This window comes from Dromiciops gliroides, chromosome 3 (assembly GCF_019393635.1).
Source record: "Dromiciops gliroides isolate mDroGli1 chromosome 3, mDroGli1.pri, whole genome shotgun sequence".
NCBI lineage: Eukaryota > Metazoa > Chordata > Mammalia > Microbiotheria > Microbiotheriidae > Dromiciops > Dromiciops gliroides.
Window position 1 is genome coordinate 618,006,304 of NC_057863.1, and position 25,156 is coordinate 618,031,459.

The following is a 25,156-nucleotide window of genomic DNA, read 5'->3' on the forward strand; positions in this document are numbered from 1 at the left end:
ATAATGTTTGTAAAGTGCTTTGTGAACCTTAAATTGCTATATAAATTTTTCATTATTATTATATATGTTAAATATGATTATGATACACCCCGATGCGGTCTACCCTCTCTTTTTATAGAGGGAGGAACTGAAACCTAGAGGAGAAAAGTGACTTGCTCAAGGTCACACAGCTAGTCAATGGCAGAGCCGGCTCCCGGACCCAGGTCTCCTGCCACCGAATCTCTGCCCTCTTCACCACCCATCGGACAGCTCAGAAGTGCTCGGACAACTCTATGCGTTGGGCACTTCGCCGCCAGATCCTTCCAGCACTACCCAACCTCTAGCATCTCAGTCCCTGAGGATCTTCCAGGGCTACCCCAGCCTGGCCCCAGGACCGGACTCCAGCCTGTCCATGCCCCGCCTATGCCCCGCCCCCGCTCCACATCTGGCCAGAGGCCGCCTGGCTCTAGCATTAGGACCCAGCGGAGGGTGAGGCTGGAGGTGGTGGCTTGTCCCGTTCGGGGGTTGGGGAGAAGGGGGAGGCTCTTGGCAGGCAGCTGAGTGGGCAGAGGAGAGAGACCCAGACAGGTAAGAGAGGAGCCGGCCGGCCGGGGCTGGCCTGGATAGGGGGCTGCCTGAAAGGAGGAGGGGAGAGACCTTCCCCCCCCAACCTAGCTGGAGGGGACAGTGCACGAGAGGGGAGGTGGGAAGTTGGGGGAGGGGCCAAGAAGGACCCCAGACCCCGGCCTTCCGTCTGGTGCTCTGAGGTCCCCCTCTCCCAGACTTGGGAAGGGTTAGGAAGGGGGTCGCTGGTCCCAAATATGGGAGTCCTGAAAGCTGGAGGGTGACCTTGCTTGACAAATCTAAATGAGATCTCAAAGCACTTTAAAACTTTTTTCTGTTTGGGAGGTGGAAGTGAGAAGTAGCGGAAAGGGAGTAGGGCTGTCTTGGGACTGCTGTGGATAGTGGATCCTTTAGGTGTTGGGAGACAGGCTGAAGGGGAAGGTACCTAGTGGTGGGGGGCGGTGGAGGGGGTACTTGGAGGCCAGGGTTAGTAGGGTCTGGGTGCTTTATATTATGGCTTTCCCAGGATCTCTGTGTGTGTGTGTGTATGTGTATGTGTGTGTGTGTGTGTGTGTGCGCGCGCGCGCGCGCGCGAGTGTGTCGGGGCGGGGGGGGGCGGTCCGCTTTTGTTCTCTCGGGGCAGTTGGAATGTGGGGGGAGGGGAGGAGAAGGTGGGGTCTGCTGAAGGGGAGAAGGAGAGAGAGTGTGTGTGTGTTTTCTCTCGTTGATTGTTCCCAGATGTGCCAGATGAAACATCTGTTTTTTTCTAGCCTAGACCCCTGCCCTGCTCTGGAAGCGGAGCAGACCGTCTGGTCCCGTCCCCCTTTCTCTCCCTGGGTCAGGCTGAGGTTGCTGGGAAAAAGAGTTGAGAATTAGGACTGGGCTGAGATGGAGGCACTGTTGGGAGTGGGGGAAGGCACTGAGCACTGTGGGGGTGCTCTGAGGAAGCTGGGGGGGGGGAGTGAGGGAATGAGCCAGAGGGACCCTTCGGTGCTGAGTTAGAGAGGAGACAACCCAGCCAGATGGAAAAACTTGGGATTTCTCTTTATCTTCCATGTTGGGAGTGGGGAGTCCCATAAGCTTTGGGGGGGGGGTCTACATGGGTGGGGAGAGAGGAGGAATCTTGAGGATGCTGAGCTCTGTTTTGCGGGCAGGATCCTCTGGGATCGACTACAATAGTGCTCTCAAGACAAAGGAAGCAATTAAGAAATGTTTGCCACATTGAATCAGGGCCAAACTGGAGCCAAATGAGCCCGACCCAACCCTTACCTGCCTTAGCCAAGTGAGTCACCCGCCTTAGCATCCATTATGCCTCTTCATGAGCTCTGAGTTTTGGTCACGCTGACCTTTTCACTATTCTTTACATGAGGAATATTTGTAAAACGTGTGCAAATCTGTTCCTCAAGACCAGAAGGTATTCCTTCATCCCCTCTCCTGCTTCAAATTCCAACTCAGGACACGTCTTTCTTGATGCTCTCCCTGTCCTCCTCCTCCCCCTCAGCCCTTAGTGACTCCCTCACTCCGCCCCCCCCCCTTCCAAATTACCTTGTATTTATTCTGAATGCTTATCTGTGGACATATTGGGTCTGCTGATAGAACGGGAACTCCTTGAGGGCAGGCATTGTTTCATTTCTGCTTTTGTATCCCCAGGACCTAGCACATAGTAGGAGTGACATAAATGTGTTGATTGATTGACAGCCCCCTCCCCGCAGCCCAGTCTGGACCATGTGACCTTAGCTTTGAAAAGGAGGAGGGCACGGGTGTCTCACTAAGGCTTCTCTGGCTAGCTAGGAACAGCAATATCAAAGGTCCCTCAAGGGGAGGAGCAGTGTTTTCTGTGGCGCTAGTGAATGGCTCCTCTTCTTCCTTCTCCTCGGACCTTTTTCTTGGTCCAGCATTAGAGACGGCATGGGGAGTGGATTCAGAGTCAGACATTGTTCGGGCATGTCTGACATCGTGGCCCCATTTGGGGTTTTCTAGGTAAGGATACTGGAGCGGTTTGCCATTTCCTTCCAGCTCCTTTTACAGATGAAGAAACTGAGGCAAACAGGGTTAAGTGACTTGCCCAGGGTCACACAGCTAGTAAGTGTCAGAGGCTGGATTTGAACTCTAGACCCAGTACCTTAGCCCAGCACTGCACCTCCTAGCTGCCCCATCAGTGTCAGAAAACCTGGGTTTGAATACTGGCTCCTGGGCAAGCTCCTTGCCCTTTCTGGGCCCCAGGTTTCTCTTCTGTCAAATGCAGGGACTGGACTAGGTCACCGATAAGGTCCCCTCCAGCTCTATGGCCTAATTCCATGAGCTAGTCCTCACAAAAGAGACCTCCTGGTATAGTGGAAAGATCCCTGGCCTAGGAGCTAGAAGACCTGAGTTCTAATCCATGGTGTGCCACTTAATTAGTGGTGTGACCATGTATAAATCCTTTTTCTTCTCTGGGCCTCAGTTTTCTCATCTATGAAATGGGGCTTAAAGCCCCTGTCCTGCTAACCATATAGTGTCTGAGACATGGGGTGGAGGCAGCTGTTGAGGGGTTCAGAAGGAATACAGGAACTAGGGGTGTGTCCTTCTCAGTCTTGCCCCCTTTCTCCTGCACCACTGTTTCTTTCCAGTGTGAGCCAACCCAGGAAGGATCAGATACTTTTATTTTTTTGTTTTGTTTTGTTTTGTTTGCTGGGCAATGAGGGTTAACTGACTTGCCCAGGGTCACACAGCTAGTAAGTGTCAAGTGCATGAGGTCAAATTTGAACTCAGGTCCTCCTGAATCCAGGGTCTGTGCTTTATCCACTGCGCCACCTAGCTGCCCCAGGATCAAACACTTTTTTTTTTTTAAACATTTTTTTTTTTTGGTGAGGCAATTGGGGTTAAGTGACTTGCCCAGGGTCACACAGCTAGTAAGTGTCAAGTGTCTGAGGCTGGATTTGAACTCAGGTCCTCCTGAATCCAGGGCTGGTACTCTATCCACTGCGCCACCTAGCTGCCCCAGGGTCAAATACTTTTAAACTGATCCCAACATGGGAAGAGAATCTAGGAGTCTGGTACCAGCCCTGCCACTAACTGGCTTGTGTGATCTTGATCCACTATAACCCCCACCCCATTCTCCCAACTCCATGGGGAAGGTGGGAGAATGCTTAGTGTTCTTCTCTGTAAAATGGGGGTGGCAGTGAGGAAGGAACTGGTTCAAGGTCTTTCATCCTTCTGGAATTCTGCATTCTGAAGTTCCTCCATCCCCATCATTCTGTGTTCTAAGGCCCGTTCCAGGTCAGATAGTCTGTACCATCAAGTTCCTTCCTGTCCCAACATTCTATGTTTTTGTTTTGTTTTGTTTTGTTTTGTTTTGTGGGGCAATGAGGGTTAAGTGACTTGCCCAGGGTCACACAGCTAATGTCAAGTGTCTGAGGCCAGATTTCAACTCAGGTCTTCCTGAATTCAGGGCCAGTGCTTTATCCACTGCAGTGCCACCTAGCTGTCCCTCAACATTCTGTTTTAAGGATACCTTTGGTCTCTGGATTCTCTGATCTAAGGTCCCTCCCAGCTCTGACATTCTACATTCTGAGGACCCTTTAATTCTGACATTCTATCAGTCCCGACAAGTTCCTCCTGAAGTCTAGGCTAAACCTCTCACTTCTTGACCATCAGAACCCATTCTCATATGTCTGGAGTAGGTACGGGCCATCTCTCTGATTTCTGTGGGGCCCAGTTTCCTTGGCAAGAGGGGAGGTCTCCTAGCTTCAGTGAGGGTAACCCCCCACCAGCACAGAGGGGGCCCCGTTCAGCCCAGGGTGGGGAGCATGTGGTGTCACTTCAGATGGATGCTTGGTGCCCAGATTCTAATTGGGAACAGGTGGCATTCTGGGCAGAGCTGTGGAGCTGGCACACGGACCTGCTGGGTCTGAGCAAGGCTAGACAGAGGCCGGAGGGGAGAGAATGAAGCACTGCATCCGGGGGTTCCCACTGAGAGATGGCCTGGGTTTGGTGAATGCAAAGTAGGAAAACTCTTCCCTCTTCTGCAAAATAGGTTTTAGATAAGACTCTGCAGAGCAGTTAGGTGGACTTTAGAGGTTCTCTAGTCTAGTCCCTTCATTCTTCAAAGTAGGAAACCAAGGCTCAGAAAGCCTCAGAAAGGTGGACACAGCTCACAGAGAAAGGTGCATTGGGTAAATAAGTGGACTTGGAGTCTGAAAATTCTTTGTTCCAATCCCTCCTTAGACACTTATTGCTTGTGTGACCCTGGGCAAGTCACTTTCACTCTGAGTCTCAGTTTTCCAATCTATATAGAATGGGAATAATGATATTTGTGACTTGAGATGAGTCACTTTTCCTCTCTGGGGCTCAGTGTTCTCCTCTCTAAAATGAAGAGATCAAGGGGCAGCTAGGTGGCGCAGTGGATAGAGCACCGACCCTGGAGTCAGGAGTACCTGAGTTCAAATCAGGCCTCAGACACTTAACACTTACTAGCTGTGTGACCCTGGGCAAGTCACTTAACCCCAATTGCCTCACTAAAAAAAAAAAAAAATGAAGGGATCAAGACATCTAGGTGGTGCTAAGGATAGAACACTGGCCCTAGAGTCAGGAGGACCTGAGTGCAAATCCAACCTCAGACACTTATTAGCTGTGTGACCCTGGGCAAGTCACTTGACCCCAACTGCCTAAAAAAAAAAATGAAGAGATTAGATTAGAAGAATTTCAAGATTCCTTTCAGCTCCCTTAGGTGCTGTGACAGCTGCGTAAGGGGGCATTGGGTCTGTATGATATTTGTCAGGGTTTTGTAGGGCTTAGCAGGGGTAGCTAGGTGTTGCAGTGGAGAAAGCACTGGGCTTGGAGTCAGGAAGACCTGTGGGTAAATCCTGCCTCTGACCCTGGGCACGTCACTTTACCTCTGTCTGCCTCCATTTCCCCATCTGTAAAAAAGGGATAATAATGGGGAGTGGGAATGGAGGGGGGAAGAGAGATTGGAACACAAAGTTTTTTAAAAATTGATGTTAAAATTTTGTTTTTACATATATTTTGGAAAATAAAATTCTATTCAGAAAAAAAAAGGGATAATAATAGGTCCTACCTCCCAAGGTTGTTGTGAGGATCAAATGAGATATTTGCAAAGCTCTTTGCAAACCTTAAAGCACCAGATTGATTTCTGTTGTTGTTGAGTTGTTTCATTTGTGTCAGATTCTCCATGACCCCATTTGGGGTTTTCTTTTTCTTTTTCTTTTTTTTTAGTGAGGCAATTGTGGTTAAGTGACTTGCTCAGGGTCACACAGGTAGTAAGTGTTAAGTGTTAAGTGTCTGAGGCCGGATTTGAACTCAGGTACTCCTGACTCCAGGGCCGGTGCTCTATCCACTGTGCCACCTAGCTGCCCCATCTTTTTCTTTTTCTTTTTTTTGGGCAGGGCAATGAGGGTTAAGTGACTTGCCCAGGGTCACACAGCTAGTAAGTGTCTGAGACTAAATTTGAACTCAGGTCCTTCTGAATCCAGGGCCAGTGCTTTATCCACTGCGCCACCTAGCTGCCCCCAATTTGAGGTTTTCTTGGCAGAGACACTGGCATGGTCTGCCATTTCCTTCTCCAGCTCATTTTACAGATGAGGAAACTGAGGCAAACAAAGTTAAGTGACTTGCCCAGGGACACACAGCTAGGAAGTATCTGAGGCCAGATTTGAACCTTGGTAAATACTAGTTGTTATTAAGTGACAACTATATGTATATGGGGGTGGGGGAGGAAGTCTTAGAGGGAGTCAGGAGCTCAGAGGTCAGCCTATATTGCTCACTACCATACACATACACACATACACATACTAGTCTCTGGGGCTCCCAGCCTTCAAGAGGCAGGGGGAGGGGCAGCTAGGTGGCACAGTGGATAGAGCAACGGCCCTGGAGTCAGGAGGACCTGAGTTCAAATCCATTCTTAGACACTTAACACTTACTAGCTTCGTGACCCTGGGCAAGTCACTTAACCCCAATTGACTCACCAAAAAAAAAAAAAAAAAGAGTCAGGGGGAGACAGGGAGGGAGGGAGGAAGAAGGAGGAGGAGAAGGAGAGAGAGTAAGCAGGGCTTTGAGATCCTTGGAAGAGGAGAGTCAATTCAACAAGCATTTATTAAGCATCCACTGTGTACAGGCACCCTTCTAGGCTCTAGTGAAGATGCAAAGACACAAAAGAAAGTCTCTCCCTTTCAGGGGCTCACATTTCCTGGAGGGAACAACATGCACACAGATGAGGAAAGACAGAAGAGAGGGATTGGGCCTAGACTTGTCCTTTTGTTGATATGAGGGGCTGTCAGATGAGGAAACTCCACCAGAACAAGTTGGCCCCTTTTCTGCTACTTAAGTCTCAGAGGGTTTCCCAGAGCAAAGCTTCTTAAACTCAGTGTGGGGGTTGTGAAAAATCTGGCACCAGTAAAGGGTTAAGCATAGCTATTTTATATACCTACATACCTGGGGGTGTGTAAAAACTCAGTGGGTGAAAAGGGGTAGGGGGTGGAAAAAGTTTAAGAAGCCCTGCTCTAGAACATTAAGAAAGTGAAGTGAGCTGCCCAGGGTCACACATCAAGAGACAGGACTCGAACCCAGGGCCTTCTGCCTCTGAGACTAGCTTTCTATGGTCAGGCCAGCACTGACGTTGTCTCTGAAATCCAAGAATCCACCAAGTGATTTCTAGGGGGGAATGATGGTCACTAAGAGTGGGGAGGTGTGTGTCAGAGGGAAGGAGATCATGGGAGGAAATCAGGAAAAGCATTAGGAGGTCGGTGGGCCTTGGGATGAGCCTTGAAGGCTGGTAAGAGCCAGAGATGGTGAATGGGTGAGTGCACGCCAGGCATGGGGGGCACAGCCCATGGAAAAGCATGGAGATGGGAGAGTTGAATGCGCTGCATAAGAAACATGGCAGTTTAGCTGGACCATCACGTGCATGAAAGAGAGGAATGTGAAAGTAGGAAGGGGCCAGACTGGGAAGGGCTTGAAATGCCCAACGGGGGAATTTGCATTGATCCTAGAGGCAATAGAGAGCCAATGCAGCAGAGCAGTGACTGGGTTGGATGTGTATTGTTGGAATATCCCCTGGTAGCCATGCTTTAGGGAGTGGGGAGAGACCAGTTAGGAAGCTATTGAGAAAGTCCAGGAGAGAGTGATGAGGGCCTGAACTAAGGTAATGACCATGAGGGTGGAGAGGAGAGGATAGATAGAAATGTTAGAGAAATAAGCAAATTAGGAAGATGGGCAGATTTTGGAAGAAAGATAATGAGTCACCTATACTCTTTTCACCAGCTCATCCCTTCAATTTTACCCCCTATTGGCTGCTGTATCTTTTGTCATGAGAGCTGCCTACCTCTTCCTATTGTGCCTGCCTGGTGAGTGTTGAGTGGGATCCACTGAGGCCTCGGGATCATTTTCCTTTATCGGGTTTTCAACCATAGGAAGGGGATGGTGGGTGGGCATTTGTCTTTCCCACATTGATGGCACTGCCCAGCATGGGTGAGATTCTCCTTGACATGACGTCCCAGGGCAGCCACAGACTCCAAAGGCCAGGTTGTTTTTCCAAGCCCAGATGTCAGCTCTGTTCCCCATCCATGGTATCCTATATCCCCATGGATACTGTTGAGGATAGGCACTCACCCTGACACTCAAGAACTTGCCACTTGACACTGAGACCCTCCCAGGAGGTGGTGTAGGGAATGGAAAGAACACTGAGTTAGGAGTCTGGGGTCCTGGGTTCTAGTTCCAGCTTCCCCACTGATTCCCTGGGACTTCCCATTCGGACTCTTAGTTTCCTCCTCTGTAAAAAGGATGGTGACGAAATGGAAACGGTGCTGGGTGTCAAGGGGGATGTAGACCCAAGCCTCCTCAGATTCTATTTTCTAAGTGTCCGATATTCATGGAATTAGGTCTACTCCCTATCCTTATATTGGGCATTTTCTTCTCTGAGCCAGACCCTTGACATCTAGGAACCTCAGTTTCCCCATATGTAAAATAGAGCGATGATAAGTGAGGTCAATCTAATAATGTGAAATGCTTTGCAGACACTCAAACATCGAAATGGCAGGAGTTCTGATGTCGTTATCTGAGATTCCTCCCATCAGAGCAAGCGCTATTTATATTTTTATAGCACTTACTATGCGCTTACTGTAGCTATATTTATATAGCACCTACTATGCACCAAGTGCTGTGCTAAAAGCTTTTCTCATCTGACCCTCACAACCACCCTGGGAGGTAGGTCTTATTATTATCTCCATTTTACAGATGAGGAAACTGAGGCAGATAGTGCTTAAGTGACTTGCCCAGGGTCACACAGCTAGGGAGTGTCTGAAGCTAGATTTGAGTTCAGGTCTTACTTACTCGGGGCCCAGCACTTGTAGCACCACTGAGCTGCCCCATCCCTACAATTCTATGATTCTCTCCAATGATGCCCCTGCCCATCCCTGGGAAATCATTACAGTTCCTGACCAGGGACCTCCTCCTTCCCTCCTCAACTGGAGGGGCCTTCAGGGGCCACCTTTGACAGAAAGAGAAACTGAGGCCCATGAAGGCTAGGGGACTCAGCCAACATCCCAGAGGCGGCAAGCATCAGAGTGAGACAGGGTCCCAATTCCAGCCCTTTGTCTCTAGCGCCCATGATTCCCCCTGTACCATCATTCCCCTTTCCAGGCTCCCCTCTGGACCCCACCTAACATGTCTCTGACCTTTGTCTTCTTCCTTTCAGCCGGGCTGCTGGCCCAGGGTCAATATGACATCGACCCTGACCACATCCAGTACACACATTATGGGGATCAGATTGGTGAGTGGCGGCCACGGGGTGAGGCTGGGGGGCCCCCAAGCCTGGCTGTGGCTCAGGGAACATGGAGGGGGGCATCTCGTCCAGCTCCAAGCTAGACAGAGATTCTCTCTGCAGCACCCCCAGGATGTAGGCATCGGGCCTCCCTCTGGGGCGACAGGCCACCCCTTCCCTCTCAGGGGGGCCCGTTTGGCACTACTTGTTAGGAAACAAAGCTACATCTTCCTCTGCAGCACCCACCACTGTCCATTCCTCTGTCTGGGACCAGGCAGGCTCTTCTTCCTTGGCTCATGTGCCTGGAGACTTGCTCTCCCATCTCCTCTTTTTTAAATGACTTGCCCAGGATCACACAACTAGTACGTGTCAAGTGTCTGAGGCTGGATTTGAATTCAGGTCCTCCTGAATCCAGGGCCGGTGCTCTATCCACTGCGCCACCTAGCTGCCCCACCCCCCACCTTCTCTTTCACTGCCCAAATACCACTAGCTCTCTCCTGGTTTTCTGCCTGCAGAAAGTCCAGCCCCTTCCCCAGCCTCGGCTAGCTCCATCCCAGCCTTCTCCGCTTCCAGCCAGGCACCTTCCTCTCTAGGGCCTCTGCACAAGTCAGACGCCTCAGCCTTCTGCCGCAAAGGGCCCAGAGGGTGGGCAACATTGTTCACTCTGGGTTTTGGCTGGGGGAACCAGAGTTCTGTTTCGGGGGCTTACCAGAGGGACATATCTGCCTCCCTGAGCCCCTCCCCCCCCAGCTCTCTAACCCCACTCCCTCTCTCCCCTCCAGATAATCCCGAGTACTACGATTACCAAGGTATGGAGCTGGCCAGAATGGGGAGACGGCAGGAGGGTGGGGGAGGGGCCCGAGCAGCAGGGGTGGGGGAGGGGAAGAAGCAGGGAGACCACCTGCCCCCTCTTCTTTGGCAGAGTCCACCCATCGCCCCCCAGAGGAACAGCTACAGTACCAGTCCCAGCAGCAGGTGCAGCAGGAGGTGATCCCGGCCCCTACCCATGGTAGGTCCCTGAACGCACCCTGTCCTGGCCCTGATCGGCAACTCGGCCTCCTCCAGGGTTGAGCACTTGGAATGAGGGGCCCTGGCACAAGCCTTCCTGCATGTTCTATGCCTTACCTCCTCCCCTGTCTTCCCTCATTGAGACAGAGTGTTTTGTTCTTTGGTACACAGTAGGTGTTTACTAAGTGCTCATTGATTGATAGGATGGTGCCATACATGTAACTCAATAAATGCTTGCTGAATGAATGAATGAATGCATGAATGAATCAATGAATGAATGAATGAATGAATGCATGCTCTGGCTGCCCATTTCTTGCCTTTGTCCCCTGTCGCCTTGACTCCCCCTTCTCCAGGACTCAAGTTCTGAATCTGGGGAGGGGTTGATCATTTCCCCTTGCTGGTTCAGATGAGTCTGTAAGCATTCTCTCCCTTCATTCCATTCTGTCGTCTCTCCCCTCACAGAAAACCCAGAGACTGAGCCCACGGAGCCTGGACCACTAGGTAAGAATGCAGGCAGTCTCCCTCCACCCACCTTTCCCAAGCTCAGCCTGGGACATCAGAAGGTGATGAGATCCCAAGGGGCCTGTTGGGAGGGGAAAGTGGGAGGCCCCTGAGGCCTGCCTCCCTCCCACTCCGTCTCCCTCCCCCAGACTGTAGGGAAGAGCAGTATCCTTGTACCCGCCTGTACTCGGTCCATAGGCCCTGCAAACAATGCCTCAATGAGGTCTGCTTCTATAGGTGAGTAGTGCGAGGAAGGCCCAGGCTGGGGGGTGGGACCTCAGAGGCCCCCCCCCCCCAAGGCTCGTCAGCTGGCCTCATCCACAAGGGGGTGTGGGTATTGGATGCTCGGCTTTGGGGGAGGGGGGAGTGGGGCTGCTGGGAGAATAGGAATAAGGCCTCCCCAACTCCCTCCCCCATTACTCAATTCCCAGCCTTCGTCGAATGTACATCATCAACAAAGAGATCTGCGTCCGGACTGTCTGTGCCCATGAGGAGCTGCTCCGAGGTAGGTGGGGGCCCGGCGGTCTCAGCCTGAGGCCCTCAAAGACTCCCTGCCCTCCCCTGCCCACCCAGCTCCTGCCAATTCCTTCTTCTTCCCTGTCCCGTCCTGCCCCACGACCCGTGCAGGAATTGGGGGTGGGCAGTGGCTGGGGAGACCCCAGCCAGGCTGGGCACCAGATCTAAGTCAGCTCCTGTTTCATAGTGTCCTCTGGCCTCTCCGTATTCCTGGTAGCAGGGTCAGGGGACTGGCAGCTCAGTGGGATCTCCGCCCCCCCCCCCCGGCCCCAATTTGACCCTCTCCCCTTCACCCTCTCTAGCCGACCTGTGCCGAGACAAGTTCTCCAAGTGCGGTGTGATGGCGACCAGTGGCCTGTGCCAATCTGTGGCTGCCTCCTGTGCCAGGAGCTGTGGGGGCTGCTAGTGGGAAGGGGGCACCGGGAAGGGAGCTTGGCCTAGCTTGTGGCCAGGGGACCTCCAGGTGCATGAATCTGGGCCAGCAGGCTTGAGGGGAGGGGGAGCTGGGTTTGATTCTGTCGTGTGGTTAAAAAAATAACTGGTTTCTAATTCTCTTTCCTTTCTGTGTGTAAGCAGACTAAAGTGTAGGGACTGGGAGAAGAGCCCACAGCTACCCCAGGGTGGGTGAGGCCACAGGGGGACAATGCCCCATCCTGCCCATCTTCCTGCTCCCTGCCTCATTGGCAAATGGAGTCCTCGATGCCAGTGGCATCAAGGGCTCGAAGGGGATGACAGAGGCCATAAAGTGGTTGGAGTGTTTGGCTTGGAGTCAGAAAGACCTGGGTTCTGATCCTGCCTCAGATACTTAGTAGCTGTGTAACCCTAGGCAAGTCACAACCTCTCTGTGCCTCCGTTTCCTTATCTGTGAAATGGGAGTTGGACTTGATATTCTGAGACCCCTTCCAGCTCTGAGACTATGAGACCCTCCCCCCAAGCCTAAACTTAAAATACCTGCTGCAAAGAACGCCATTACCCCCTGGTAGCCTGATCCACTTGTGGCCGGCTCTTGTGGGTAGGAAATTTCTTCTTCCATCAAACTAAAATCTGCCCCTCTTCGACTTGTCATCTCCAGCCTAGTTTTGCCCTCTGAGGCCAAGCAGAGAGAGGCTAATTGCTCGCCCACTTGGCACCCCTCAGATACTTGAAAATAATTGCCCTACCAAGCCTTGTCTCCTGGTGCAACTTCTCCCAGTTCCCTTCACCTGACCCTGGTCTGGCTCGGGTTGCCGTCCCCTTGGTATCCTGGGTACCCTCCCTTAGCACCGCCTGCAGGAGGCATCTCAGCTGGAGCAGAGGAGGGGCCTGGGGTACAATGCCAGCTGCTCCCCCTGGTCAATCCCTATGCCTGGTGCTCACTGGCACCCCACCCGTTTCCACCAAAGTAGACCCTTGGGCAGGTGCCCTCTGCTCTGGGTTGGATGTACTGTAGTGGGGTGTCAGGCCATATATATTTGTTTTGTACAAAATAAAGAATTTTTCAAGAAAAAAAAAATTACCCAAGTTTGGGATTGGTATGTTGCGGGGAGAAGGGTCAGGCTGAGTCTGCCCTTTTCTCCTTCTGGGGGCCGAAAGAAGGGGGAGCGAGGGGAGGGCTGTGCAGGGAACCCGAGGATAATAAAAAATAACGATTCTCCAGGCAGTGGAGTGGAGAGTACTGGCCTGGAGATTGGCAGGGATCAGGTGCCAATCCATCCTGGGGGGCAGAGCTGGGAGGGGAGCTGGGGGGTGGGCCAGTTAATCTATCTGAACCTCAAGCAGCTTAAAGTCATATGAAATGATCTGGACTCACATGTGTATGCACACACACACACACACACACACACACACACACACACACACACACATCAGAGTTCAAGGACTGGCCCAGGCCTGGAAGTAAGCGGTGCTACGTCTGGATCCTGATCCCTCGGGCTCTGGCTTTGGGACCCGAGCTCTTTGCCCTCTGTCCAGTGAGGGCTTCCTGTAGGGATCTGGGAAATGGGTACATTGGCAGCTCTCTCCTTCCAAACATGTTTCTGGCTGTTTCTCATTCTGTCCTCCCGACATCCCGCTAGGAGGCTGGGTAGGCCAGGGATTGTGGCTCCCATTTCATAGACGAGGAAGCAGGCTGAGAGGGCGGGAGTCACCCAAAGTCACACAGGAAGTCAGTGGCCAAGCCAGGGCTAGAACCCAGGGTTCTGGAACCCACAGAGACTTTCTACCACAGGTATCTCCTCCCCACCATTTTCTCCTCTTACTCAGAACTATGCCCATTTCTAAGTCTCACTTAAGCACCACTGAGGAGCCGTATTACATCTTGGGAGCCCAGGTAGCCAGGGAGGGGATCACACCCCCTCCTCTCCCCTTCATTTGGCCCAAGCCCAAAGCAGGGTGAAGGGTGTCAGTGATAGCAGACAAGCCCCACCTCCCCCCAAAACCACACACAATAGAAAACAGGCTTTTTCTCCTCATGTGATGTTTTTTTTTCCCCTCAAAGAAACACAGATGATTTTTTCTTAAAAGGCCTAAGAGCCGCAGAGCTGTGGGACTATGCTTCGATGTTCTCTGAGAGGAAGCCAATGGAAATGACCAACTGAGATTTGGGGAAGAGGCCAGAGTCACTTGGTAAGGGGTGGGGGTAGGGAGCAGGGAGGGGAGTACTGAACCGGTGGGGTCCTCCCCGATCCCAACCAAACAAAGTGATTCGTTGCGCCTGACTCTGGGATGAATGGGCTTGACCCACAGGCAGGGGAAGCTGACCTTGGTACCTTGGCAGGGCTGGAATGCAGCCTTTGCCAACAGCCCAGCTGTGGAGGGTGAACGGTCACAGAATCACATGATCTCAAAGGACCCCAGGGGCCGTCCGGGCCAACCCAGAGCCAAATAAGTCCCTGGTACAATGCCCCCCATGTGTGTCATCTGCTGGGGTACCTCCAGTGATGGGGAGCATCTCTGAAGGCGGCCCAGGCCACTTGGAGTGCATCTGCCTCTCCAATCCCGCTCCCTGTTCTGCCCTCTACAGTTAAGCAGAGCACCGCTAATCCCTCTCCTACCAGGACCATTGCTTCCTGCCCGCCCCCCCCCCCCTGCTCTCCAGTGCTCAGGCCCTGACCCGTGCTCCACTCTGGCCCCTGGAAAGCTCTGGGGCAGCTGGGCCAGGGGCAGGCCTGGCACCGTGACCACGTCCAGGTTGGGGGTGAGGATGGGGGCTCGGCGGCTGCTTGGGCAGGCACGGAGCTCAGTTTCCAGAGGGGGCGGAGGATGAAGAGGATGGAGAGAAGCCCTGGGGGGTCCTGCGAAGCTCCTGCTGCAGCCGTTCCTTCAGGGTGGAGATCTATTCGGGGAGGGGTTGGGAAGTGTTAGGGAATCGGGAACACCAGCTCCCACTTCCAGGGCGCATGCGGGGGTCTTCTTACCCAGTAACATGCCCGCTGCTCCTTGGCCCCCTCCTCCCATTGGTGAATGCCTCTGTTCTGGGGAAGGGCCCAGGATGATCACCCTTCATTCCCCTCCTGGATTGGCTGCTGACTCTCCAGTCTTCCCTCCCCATCCCTTTTCCAGCCTCTTTTCACTTGCTATCTTCTCCCGAGGGTGCCTGGTACACAGCCTCAAAGCACTATTCAAATGTCAACTCCTGTGATCCTCACAAGAGCCCTGGACAATGGCTGCTATGACTATCTCCCTTTTACAGATGAGGAAACTGAGGCAGAGAGCAATTAAAGCATCTTGCCTCAAAGTCACACAGCTAGTTAAGTGTCTGAGACAGAATTCGAACTCAGGTCCTTCCAACTACAAATTCCTCATACTCTGTGCCACCCAGACTGCCTGTGAGTGCTTGATAAATGCTTGTTGTCTGCCTACCCCCAAAAAGCACTTTCCTTATAACCACCCTATAAAGGAAGCAGTGTAGGGATTATTACCCCCACTTTGCAGATGGGGAAACCGAGGCTCTGAATGGTCAAGACCTCAGAGAACCAGGATTTGAAGCTGGGTCTCCTGACTCCGAGTTCAGGGGTATCCTAGGACACGCCACGGCCTCTGGCCCCGCCGCACTCACGTGCTCCTCCAGCCCCCGGATGCGCTGGCGGTGAATGCGCTCCCGGGCCTCCATGGTCCTCTCGGCCTGGGCCTGGGCCCCTCGCAGCCTCTCTAACTCCTGCTGCAGCTCCAGCTGGGTCTGTCCCCCCGTCTCCAGCAGGCACTGACCCTGTTCCATCTCTAGCAGCTGTGCCTAGGGAAAAGGAAGGGAGGGAAGTCAAGGCAGTTCCACAGATAGAAAAGAGACACGGAGGGAGCCAAGCTCAGGGAAAACACAGTGGGAGGAGAGAACATCAACACTTCATGCTGGAGGACCCTAGAACCATGAAGAAGAGTTCCGCCCTTCCTACGGCCTCCTGGTCAGATCTGCTCGGCCGGCTCACCGCCACTTCTTAACTTTCTGTCTTCTGTCTTCTGTGGGCCGGGTTGGCCCACAGCCAAGGGTCCGACAGGCCTAGAGGTTCTGGCCGGGCATGCCCCCGGGACCCCTCCGTGGCCCAGGCCTGGCCTACGTCTTCTCTAGTGGCCTCTGAAGGCACCGGCCACCCCAGCTCAGACCGTGCTCCCTACCAGGAAGAAGAGACTTGGCCTTTGCAGTGGGGAGTACCCGCCCCTGCCTCCCAGGGAAAGGCACGAGTGATGTGGGAAGGCAGGGAGGGCCACCCACCTCCAGCTGATGGATCTGTTTCTGGGCCTCGGTGAGCTCCTGTTCGGCCCCGGTGAGCGAGCGGTCCAGGAGGCCCTTCTCGTGATTCAGCCGGATGGAGTCCTCGTGGCTGCGAAGCTTCTCGCGCTCCACCTGCCGGGAAATCCAGACCTCAGGGCTGGAAAGGCCCCCAGAGGCCCATCCTCCGGCCCCCGGCTGACGCGGGGGAGCCTCTGCTACGGCTCCCTTGGGCTCGGGCACAACCCGGTAAAGAGCCCTGCATCCAAGCCCTGGTGTCCTTTGTCACCGGCTACCCACTGGACATCCAAGCTGGACATCCCAGAGACCTCCAACTCAACAGTTCCAAAACCCAGCTCGCTATCTTTGCTCCCAGATCCTCCCATTTCAGTTGGAGGCAGCCCCGCCATCCTGTCATCCAGTGGTGGCTTGTCACCTCGTCATTGCCCTAAACTCCTCAGCGTCCCTCACCCCACAGTCCGATCAGCAGCCAAACTTTGCCAGTTCTATCTCTCTAACATCTCCCCACTCACACAGCCGCCATCGTAAGCCCAGGCTCTCATTAGCGCCCTGCTAGATTATGGCAACCACCTCCTCCCTAGTCTCCCTGCCTCAGGTGTGTCACTGTTCTAGTCCATCCTGCATGTTGTAGCCAAAGGAATTGTCCTTCACCACTGGCCTGACCATACGACCCCCGACCCAACCAATGTCAATGGCTTCCTATTGCCTCTAGGTTAAAATATAAACTCCTCTGTTTAGCTTTGAACTCAGGTACTCCTGACTCCAGGGCCAGTGCTCTCTCCACTGTGCCACCTAGCTGCCCCCAAATTGTTTCTTTTGTTTGTTTGTTTGTTTGCTTTTTAGTGGGGCAACTGGGGTCAAGTGACTTGACCAGGGTCACACAGCTAATAAGTGTTAAGTGTCTGAGGCTGGATTTGAACTCAGGTACTCCTGACTCCAGGGCTGGTGCTCTATCCACTGCGCCCTTCTGTTTAGCTTTTAAAACCCTAAATGTATTGGCCCCAACTTACCTTTTCAGCCTTAATGGACATTACCCTTCTCTCTGCACTCTGAAATCCAGCCAAACTAGCCTCTCTGTTCCTCATACATAACCCTCCATCTCTCACCTTCAAGCCTTTGCACTGGCCATGGCCCCCTGCCTGGGATGCACTCCTTCCTCCCCATGGCCTCACAGGATCTCTCTTTTAAACACCATCCTGCGCCAGAACCTTTTCAGATTCCCACAAATCCCTCAAAAATAACCCAGTATTTCACCGCTAGATATAACCTGTATGTCCTTGCTGTCTTTTATATTAGAATACAATCTTGGGCAGCTAAGTGGCATAGTCGATAGAGCACTAGCCCTGGAGTCAGGAGGACCTGAGTTCAAATCTAGCTTCAGACACTTGACACTTACTAGCTGTGTGACCCTGGGCAAGTCACTTAACCCCAACTGCCTCACCAAAAAAAAAAAAAAAAAAGAATACAATCTCACTGCAAACAGGGATTGTTCCATTCTTTATGTGCCCAGAGCAGTGCCTGGTACACAGGAGGCCGTTAATAAAGACTTTGGGGCTATTTGTTCCATCACCGATTTCTTTAAGATGTCCAGGGACGGGGAGCTCCCTACCCCCGGAGGCAGAAGAGGGCAGGGGCTCTTTGGTTTGATGGGAGGAGGCAGGGGATCACCTTGTCCAGGGTCCTCTTGAGGGCTGCCCGGTCCTTCTCAAGCCGCAGGGCCGAGCGCTCGGCCTCTCGCTTCTCCCCCTCCAGCTGGCTCAGGGACTTCTGCAGGCTGGCCAGCCGCTCCTGGAGCTGCTGCTTCTCCTCCTTCACCTTCTGCAGCCCCTACAGAGCATTGTGCTTACTCTCCTGCCACTGGGAGAGCATCTAGGACACAGATTGGGGGAAAGAACTGGGCAGAGTTGGGGCCTCGGTCCCCCAGGAGGACCAAGGGAGTGCGGGTGGAAAAGCCCACAAGGCAGGAACTGGGAGAGGGATGGGAGCCCTGGGAAGGCACCTGGAGAGGGAGATGCCGCCTTACCTCCTGCAGCTGCTGCACCTGGCTCTCCAGGTCGGCCTTCTGCAGCTCCATGTCTGCACGCTCGCTGCGCAGGGTCTGCACCTGCTCCCCCAGGGAGCTGCTCTGCTTCTTGGCCTCGGCTGTGGCCTGGCGGGCGGCATCCAGACGCTCCTGGGAGACGATGAGGGATCGATGGGGACCGGACCACAGGGATCCCCCAGATTGGGAGGACCTCCTCCCCCTCAAATCCCCCTTTCACCTCCCAACCAGGCCTTCGATGTCTACCCAACTATCCCTCATTGCACCATCACTTAAGCTACTATTCCCATTTCCAGCTGGAATCCATGGCCAGTTCTCACTGGTCTAGAACCCCTCTCATCCTATTCCCATATTTCATCTCTTACAGAACCCCCCATGCCTATTCCCATGGACTGACTTTCTCACCTAGAACTTCATCACCTCTTCTCATTGGCCATCACTTACTTAGAACCCCCAATTTGTTCCCATTGACTGTCTTATTTAGAACTACATGATCTGTTCCCATTGGTTGTCTCTTTCATCTAGAACCCTATGGCCTACTGTAAGCCACTGGTCAGCTTCCCTACCTTGAACGCCCTAGCTTGTTCCCATCAACTAGATCTCTAGCCTAGAACCCACCTGGTCCCCTGCCCTAGAACTTGTATGTCCTTGTCGTCTTTTCCACTCAACAACATTAGTCTGATGTAAGCCATTGACTGGATTCCTGACCTGGTGGGCCCTTGCCTGTTCCCACCGGCTGGCTCTCTCCCTTCGAGTCTCATGGTCTATTCCCCTTGTCTGGCTCATGAACCCGGAACACCCCAGCCTGGTCCGGCTCACCTGGAGGACCCGGCGGTCATGCTCACTGGCCGTCAGTGACTTCTGTAGATGCAGGTTCTTGTCCTGGGCCGAGGTCACAGTGCGGCTGCTCTCCGCCAGGGATGCCGTCAGGCCCTGCACCTTCTCCTTCAGGGCCACCTCACTCTCCTCTGCCTTGGACAGTGCTATGTTCAGCCTATCCACAGTCAACTGGAGGGCCCCGGCCTTCAGTTCACTATCTGCCAGCTGCAGGGAGGAAGACAGAGACAACAATCTATTTATACAGGCAGCTCTAGGCTTGGAGCCAAGAGAGTTGGGTTCAGGTCCTGCCTCAGACACTGTGAGATCTTGGTCAAGCACTCTGCCACTTGGAGCCTTAGGTTCTTCTCTGTAAAAAGTGGTTAAAAAAAGCTTGTACCACTGACCTCGGAGGCATCATGGCCCACTGGATCAAACTGGCCTTGTGTCTGAAACCCGGTTCTGCCACTAACCACCTGTATGAATTGGGGCAAATCACATAACCTCTTTGGGCCTCAGTTTCCTCATTTGTAAAAATAAGTGAGGCAGCTAGTTGGCACAGTGGATAGAACACCAGTCCTAGAGTCAGGAGTACCTGAGTTCAAATCTGGCCTCAGACGATTGATACTTACTAGCTGTGTGACCCTGGGCAAGTCACTTAACCCCAATTGCCTCACCAAAGGAAAAAAAAAAGTGAACTGGGCTAGATCAGAGGTGTCATACTAGGCCTGTACTTGGGAACCAGATTAAAATGTAATTGGAAAGGGGCGGCTAGGGGGTGCAATGGATAAAGCACTAGCCCTGAATTCAGGAGTACCTGAATTCAAATCTGGCCTCAGACACTTGACACTTACTAGCTTTGCGACCCTGGGCAAGTCACTTAACCCCTCATTGCCTTGCAAAAAAAAAAAAAAATAGCAATTGGAAAATATTTAACATAATGAATTAAAATACAATAAAACACAGACAATGTTCATTTGGGGTTTTCTAAGTCAACATGAAGTCCATAGGCATCCCTTTCTATTTGAGTTTTATCCATCACTGGACTTCATGACCTTTAAGGTCCATTCTAGCTTTAGGATTCTAAGTCACTTAACCTCTCTAGGCCTCAGTTTCCTTATCTGTAAAGTGAAGGGATTGAAAGAGATAGGCTCTGGGGTTCCTTCCAGCTGTAGATTCACAACCACAACTTAAGAGATGAGTTGTTGTTCTGCATTATTGGTTGGAGCTTTCCACACTGGGAGTTCTTTATACCGATAAAACTACAGGTCTGGCCAAAGGGAAACAAAACCCAATCTCATAGGTTGTTGTGTGGAAAGTACTTTGCAAACCCTAAAGTACATGAGAAGAAAATGAATTGGTGTGATTATTCCTACTTTTAAATCTCTGCTTATTCGCTTATTTTTTTAAAGTGGGAATGCTTTCTCAGATCCATACGTACATTCTGCTTATCCTTCTAGGCCCAGCTCCCCCAGAAAGGTCTCCTGGATCTCTCCTTTCTGAGGTTCTCTCTGGTCCTTCACACAGTGAAGCCCTTAACTCTTCTCTGTTTCGTGTGTGTGTGTGTGTGTGTGTGTGTGTGTGTGTGTGTGAGAGAGAGAGACAGACAGAGACAGAGAGAAAGAGAGAAAGAGAGACAGAGAGAAAAAGACAGAGACAGCCAGAGAGCCAGAGACAGAGAAAGAAAGCACATGCCTGCATGCCCCTGATTCCCCAGCCAGACTGAGCTCTCTTGGAGAGCAGGGAGTGTACTCGCATATTACGCCTTTCCTCATTTTCCTTCTAGAGACAGAGCACAAGATGCACAGCACAGTGGGTGTCTGGTCAATACCGGGCAGAGAAGGGCCAGGGATGAGGATGAGGGGGAAGGGACACGGACTGGAGGAGTTTATACTTCATGGATCTTACAGCAATTCCCCCTGGAGGTTTTAGAACGAGAAGAGCCCTTCAAGACTATCAGCTCCAACTTGCTCATTGTGCAAAGGGGAAAACTGTGGCCCAGAGATGAGAACAGACTTGTCTGGCCAAGGTCACACTGGGAAAATGGGATTCTGACCCAGTTAATTCTTCTGATTCCAAATTCCATACTAAGGGAAAGGGAGGGAGTGGGGTGGGGACCAGGACAGTGAGAAGGAGGAGGAGGGAGAGGGGCAGATCTGGAATCCTGGGAAGCCGGGTTCATTCTGGAAATCCCAGAGGAGCCCATTCCTGAAAGAGCCAGGGTTCCCACACTGTCCAAAGTCTCCAGTTCTAGCCCCCTCTTAGGGACCTCAGTCCTGCCTCAGTTGGCTATCAGTCCCCGAATGGGCCCAAACAGGAAGGTAGAGAGTTATGAGAGGAAGGGGAGAGAACAGTTCTAACAGTCTCTGTTCTAAAGACCATTTAGTCTCATTTAGTCTTGGTTACTTAACCTGTTTGCCTCAGTTTCCTCAATTGGAAAAAATAAGGAGAATAGCTCCTATTTGTTGAAGTGAAAATCAAATGAGATCATATTTGTGAACAGCTGAGCACAATGCCCGGCACATAGTAGGTGCAATAGAAATGTTTATTCCCTATGTCCCCTCTTCCCTTTAAGTTCTGACATTCTGTGTTCTAAGGGCCCTCCCAGCTCTGACATCCTGGGTTCTAAGGAGAGGGGGTACTAGAAGGGAGGGAACAATGCTTGGAGGGGCAGGCAGAGGGCAAATGAGAGGAAAGACCAGAGCCTCACCTGTCTCTGCAAGTTCTCTGCCCGATCTCGGAGAGCCTGGGCCTGGGCCTCACGGTCCCCCATGCCCAGCCGGCTCCGCTGAAGTTCGCCCTCCAGTGAATGCCGAAGTAGCTCCAGTTTGGTGGCTCGGCTCTCTGAGGCATCCAGGATCTCCTTTAGCCTCCGCTTGTCGCTCTCCAGTTTGGCCTCGTTAGCCTTCATCTTACTGATCTTCTCCTGCAAGGGGTGTGAGCATCAGGCTCTGGCCACCCTCCCCTTCCCCCCCCCCCCCCCCCCCCCCGCCCCAGCCTGATCATATCCCCACCCAAGGTACAGTGGATAGAATGTTGGGACTGGAGTCAGAAAGACCTGAATTCAAATCCTGACTCATGTTGTGTGACCCTGGGCAAGTCACTTCACCTGTTTGCCTCAGGTTCCTCATCTGTAAAATGGGGATAATAATAGCACAGGATTGTTTGGAGGATTAAATCAAATAATGTTTATAAAGCACTCAGCACAGAGCCTGGTCCACAGTGCACATTTAATGAATTTTTGTTCCTTTTACCATACGAGGTCCCTCTCCAGATCATTCCTGGATTCCCTTTTTGGTAATCACCCTTCAGAAGAGCAACATATGATTTAGGCAAGTCACTTCCTCTCTGTTGGCCTCATTTATAAAGTGAAACAAAGGTGACTAAATGATTTCAGGGATCCCTCCCAGCTCTGACCTCCTGTGTTCTAAGGAACCTCCCAGCTCTGACATCCTGTGTTCTAAGGGCTCTCCCAGCTCTGACCTCCTGTGTTCTAAGGAACCTCCCAGCTCTGACATCCTGTGTTCTAAGGACCCTCCCAGCTCTGACCTCCTGTGTTCTAAGTGTCCTCCCAGCTCTGACATCCTGTGTTCTAAGGGCCCTCCCAGCTCTGACATCCTGTGTTCTAAGGACCTTTCCAGTTCTGAGATCCTGTGGTGTTTCTGCAATGAACGTGGCAGCCACAGAAATTATGGCAAAAAGTCAGCCCAGGGTGGGTGGGGGATGTTAGTTTCCAAGAACGAGGGGTAAGAAGATGGGGTGGGGAGGCCAGCTGCCTTCCTTGGCTTCAGGCATCCAGGCTGAGACAGGAAAACTGGAGCTGGGTTGGGGGCTGGTGGAGGTGCTGGGGGAGGGGAGTGTTGAGTAACTACAGCTCTCCTGGGGAGCCAGGCAGGCTCCTCTCAGACATCCCCCCCCGCCCCACGCCTCTGGAGTCCCTCTCCCTGCTGGGTCTGGGTCTGGGCCCAGAGGCCACCCCTGGCCTGGCCTATTCCCAGCTTTGTTCCTGGCCTTACCCCTCCTTGGCCCCCACACCTGGGCCCAGAGCCAGGCCCAGAGCTGCAGACACAACAGCCAGCCGAGGCCTTCGGCTCTGCCCAGTCAGGCCAGGCCCAGGGCCAGGGGAGGGTGGGGGGAAAGAGGGGAGGCAGGAAAGTACTAAAGGGAGAAGCTGGGGGGAAAGGTAGGGGCAGAGAAGGAGGGTGAGGCAGGAAAAAAGATGGGGGGAGTGAACATCCTTCTGCCCACCTCCCTCCCTCTCCCAACCAACCTGCCTCGTCTTTCTCGCCTACGGAACTCTGAAATACCCCCCTCTTCACCAGGACCCCTCCAGGATCACATGTGAGTATCTACGGACACAGAGAGACCCAAACACACCCACCAAACACCCCAGAAAAGGCACTCATAGAGACACGGACACACGGACGGAGCCTGTATAAGGCCCCAGACTCACAGAGACCAGCACACACACTGAATGCTTGTGTTACACAGATTCTGAGATTGCGTGAGATAATGTCTGCGGAATCCCTTGCTAGACCCCCAAGAGCTCAATGATTAGCCCTGAGCTGGAACCTCAGGCTTGGAAGGGACCTGGAGGCCCCCCGAGTCCAACCCCAACCTGAAGGAGAATCCTCTTCCAACGAGTGGCCCCTCGGCCTTTGCTTCAAGACTCCGGCCAAGGGCCCTCCCCACCTCCATCCCCACCAGAGAGGCCTGTCTACTTCCTGGACATCATGAGGAGGTTTCTCCTGACACCAAACCCAACTTCCACCAAGTTCCTCCTGGTTCTGGTCCTGCCCTCTGGCGTCAACTGGAACAAAGCTAATCCATCCAGAGAGTTGAAAAGCTTCACATATATACATATGCATGCATGTGCACACACATACATGCATGCATGCATACACATACACACACACATGCACGATTCCTCACAACAGCCTTGGGGAGCAGGTGCTGTCATTATCCCCATTTTTTACATTTAAGAAAACTGAGCCAGACAGAGGTGAAGTGACTTGCCCAGAGTCACACAGCTAGGAACTATTTGAAGCTGGATCTGAACTGACGTCTGCCTTAGGCACAGCACTCTACCCACTGTACCACCCAGCTGCTCCTTAAGAAAAGGGCCTATCTTACTTTTTGTCTTCCTATCCCTAGCACCCACTATGTGGCCTGTAGGAAATCACTGATTAATAAATGATTGCTGATTGACTGACACCTGGCAGAACAGGCCCAGAAATATCCCTATGGATACCCAGACCCAGAAGCACCCCTACACCCACCTGGCTGGCCCGACGCTCGCTCTCGGCCGCCTGCAGGCTTCTCTCCAGGGTGGCCACCTGGTCGAGGGCAGCTCGGCGCTCCCGCTCACTCCGCCGGACACTCTCCTCTCGAAGGACCAGGGCTGCCTGGGCCCCACTCAGCCGCCCGTCTGCCCCACGCCGCCCTGTGGGTGAGACCCCAGGCCCAGCTCAGGCCCCTCTCTCCTGGACTTCCCTCCTCAGACTCTTATGCCTAAGCCCATCCCTGGAGCCCTGCAGTTCCTGCTCCCATTAGCACTCCCAGCCCTTCCAGTGCAGAACTGAACGTAAGAGAGGGTCTGGGCTGCCCCTGTATCCCTCACTGACCTTCCTCACACTCAACCACCAGCTTCTGCAGTTGCTCCACATGGGTGTTGGCTGTGTCTCGTGCCCTTTCTGAGTCGGCCAGCTGTCGATTCAGGGTGCTCACTCGAACCCGCAACTCATCCTATACCCAGGCCGAGAAGAGGCTCAGCCTCTTATGGACCACAAAGGCTACCTCCCAGAGACTTCCCAGTCTGGGCCTGGGGATCTGGAGGGGCCCAGACTGGGGACAGGCTTGGGAGAGCCTGCCCAGTCTAGACAGGGCAGCCTCCTCTTCTAAGCACGGAAGCTCACGTCTTGGGCTCAGAGGTTGGGCATGGGGGCCCGTAAGAGCCAAGTCCCAGGTCTTCAGCCTCAAGGCTTGGCCTCGTGAGGACTCTGGGTTTCCCCTGCCACTGTATATACCCACCCACCCTGGGGCTGGTACCCGTTCCCGCTGGGCATCCTGAAGCTCCTTCAGGAATTGCCTCAGGGCAGCCCGCACTGTCTCAGCATCCAGGTCCATGTTGGGAGGTGGGGGGGAAGACATGGGTTCCGGAGAGGTCGCGCAGGAGTGACGGGTGCGTTCTGGGGAGCTAGAGCAACTGGATCCCTCTGGTGGTGACTCCCCATTCCCTGGGGGAGACAAGAGGAAGAGATCTGGGGTCCAAAAC

At 53.0% G+C, this 25,156-nt stretch overlaps 2 protein-coding genes across 11 annotated transcripts in view; one reads left to right on the plus strand and one right to left on the minus strand.

Annotated features, from left to right (window-relative positions):
* Nucleotides 1–491: 491 nt before the first annotated feature.
* MFAP2 (microfibril associated protein 2) lies at nt 492–12,694 on the plus strand. Its single transcript, XM_043996810.1, has 9 exons — nt 492–567; nt 7,801–7,883; nt 9,233–9,307; nt 10,081–10,107; nt 10,221–10,307; nt 10,769–10,807; nt 10,957–11,044; nt 11,239–11,312; nt 11,626–12,694. The coding sequence occupies exons 2-9, from the start codon at nt 7,847–7,849 to the stop codon at nt 11,727–11,729; spliced, it is 531 nt and encodes a 176-aa protein (XP_043852745.1). The 5' UTR covers nt 492–567; nt 7,801–7,846; the 3' UTR covers nt 11,730–12,694.
* Nucleotides 12,695–13,760: 1,066 nt separating this feature from the next.
* CROCC (ciliary rootlet coiled-coil, rootletin) overlaps nt 13,761–25,156 on the minus strand; it is a 79,971-nt gene continuing 68,575 nt past the window's right edge. For 9 of the 10 annotated variants that reach the window (XM_043996765.1, XM_043996764.1, XM_043996763.1 and 6 more), the window contains 10 exons: nt 24,931–25,118; nt 24,507–24,627; nt 24,162–24,325; nt 21,593–21,808; nt 18,886–19,110; nt 18,049–18,198; nt 17,694–17,852; nt 16,008–16,139; nt 15,360–15,533; nt 13,761–14,636 (listed from right to left, as the gene is read on the minus strand). In XM_043996765.1, the coding sequence (XP_043852700.1) occupies nt 14,541–14,636; nt 15,360–15,533; nt 16,008–16,139; nt 17,694–17,852; nt 18,049–18,198; nt 18,886–19,110; nt 21,593–21,808; nt 24,162–24,325; nt 24,507–24,627; nt 24,931–25,118 (1,625 nt within the window). In that variant the 3' untranslated portion in view covers nt 13,761–14,540. The remainder of the gene's footprint in view (nt 14,637–15,359; nt 15,534–16,007; nt 16,140–17,693; nt 17,853–18,048; nt 18,199–18,885; nt 19,111–21,592; nt 21,809–24,161; nt 24,326–24,506; nt 24,628–24,930; nt 25,119–25,156) is intronic. The other variant, XM_043996760.1, reaches the window with a different exon arrangement.

What these genes read in the sequence shown, in the direction of transcription:
- MFAP2 (XM_043996810.1), top strand. Translation starts at nt 7,847, where the DNA reads ATGAGAGCTGCCTACCTCTTCCTATTGTGCCTGCCTG. An exon ending in CACGGAGCCTGGACCACTAG is followed by an intron (nt 10,808 to 10,956) that starts GTAAGAATGCAG and finishes TCCCTCCCCCAG; the next exon opens with ACTGTAGGGAAGAGCAGTAT. An exon ending in CCATGAGGAGCTGCTCCGAG is followed by an intron (nt 11,313 to 11,625) that starts GTAGGTGGGGGC and finishes CACCCTCTCTAG; the next exon opens with CCGACCTGTGCCGAGACAAG.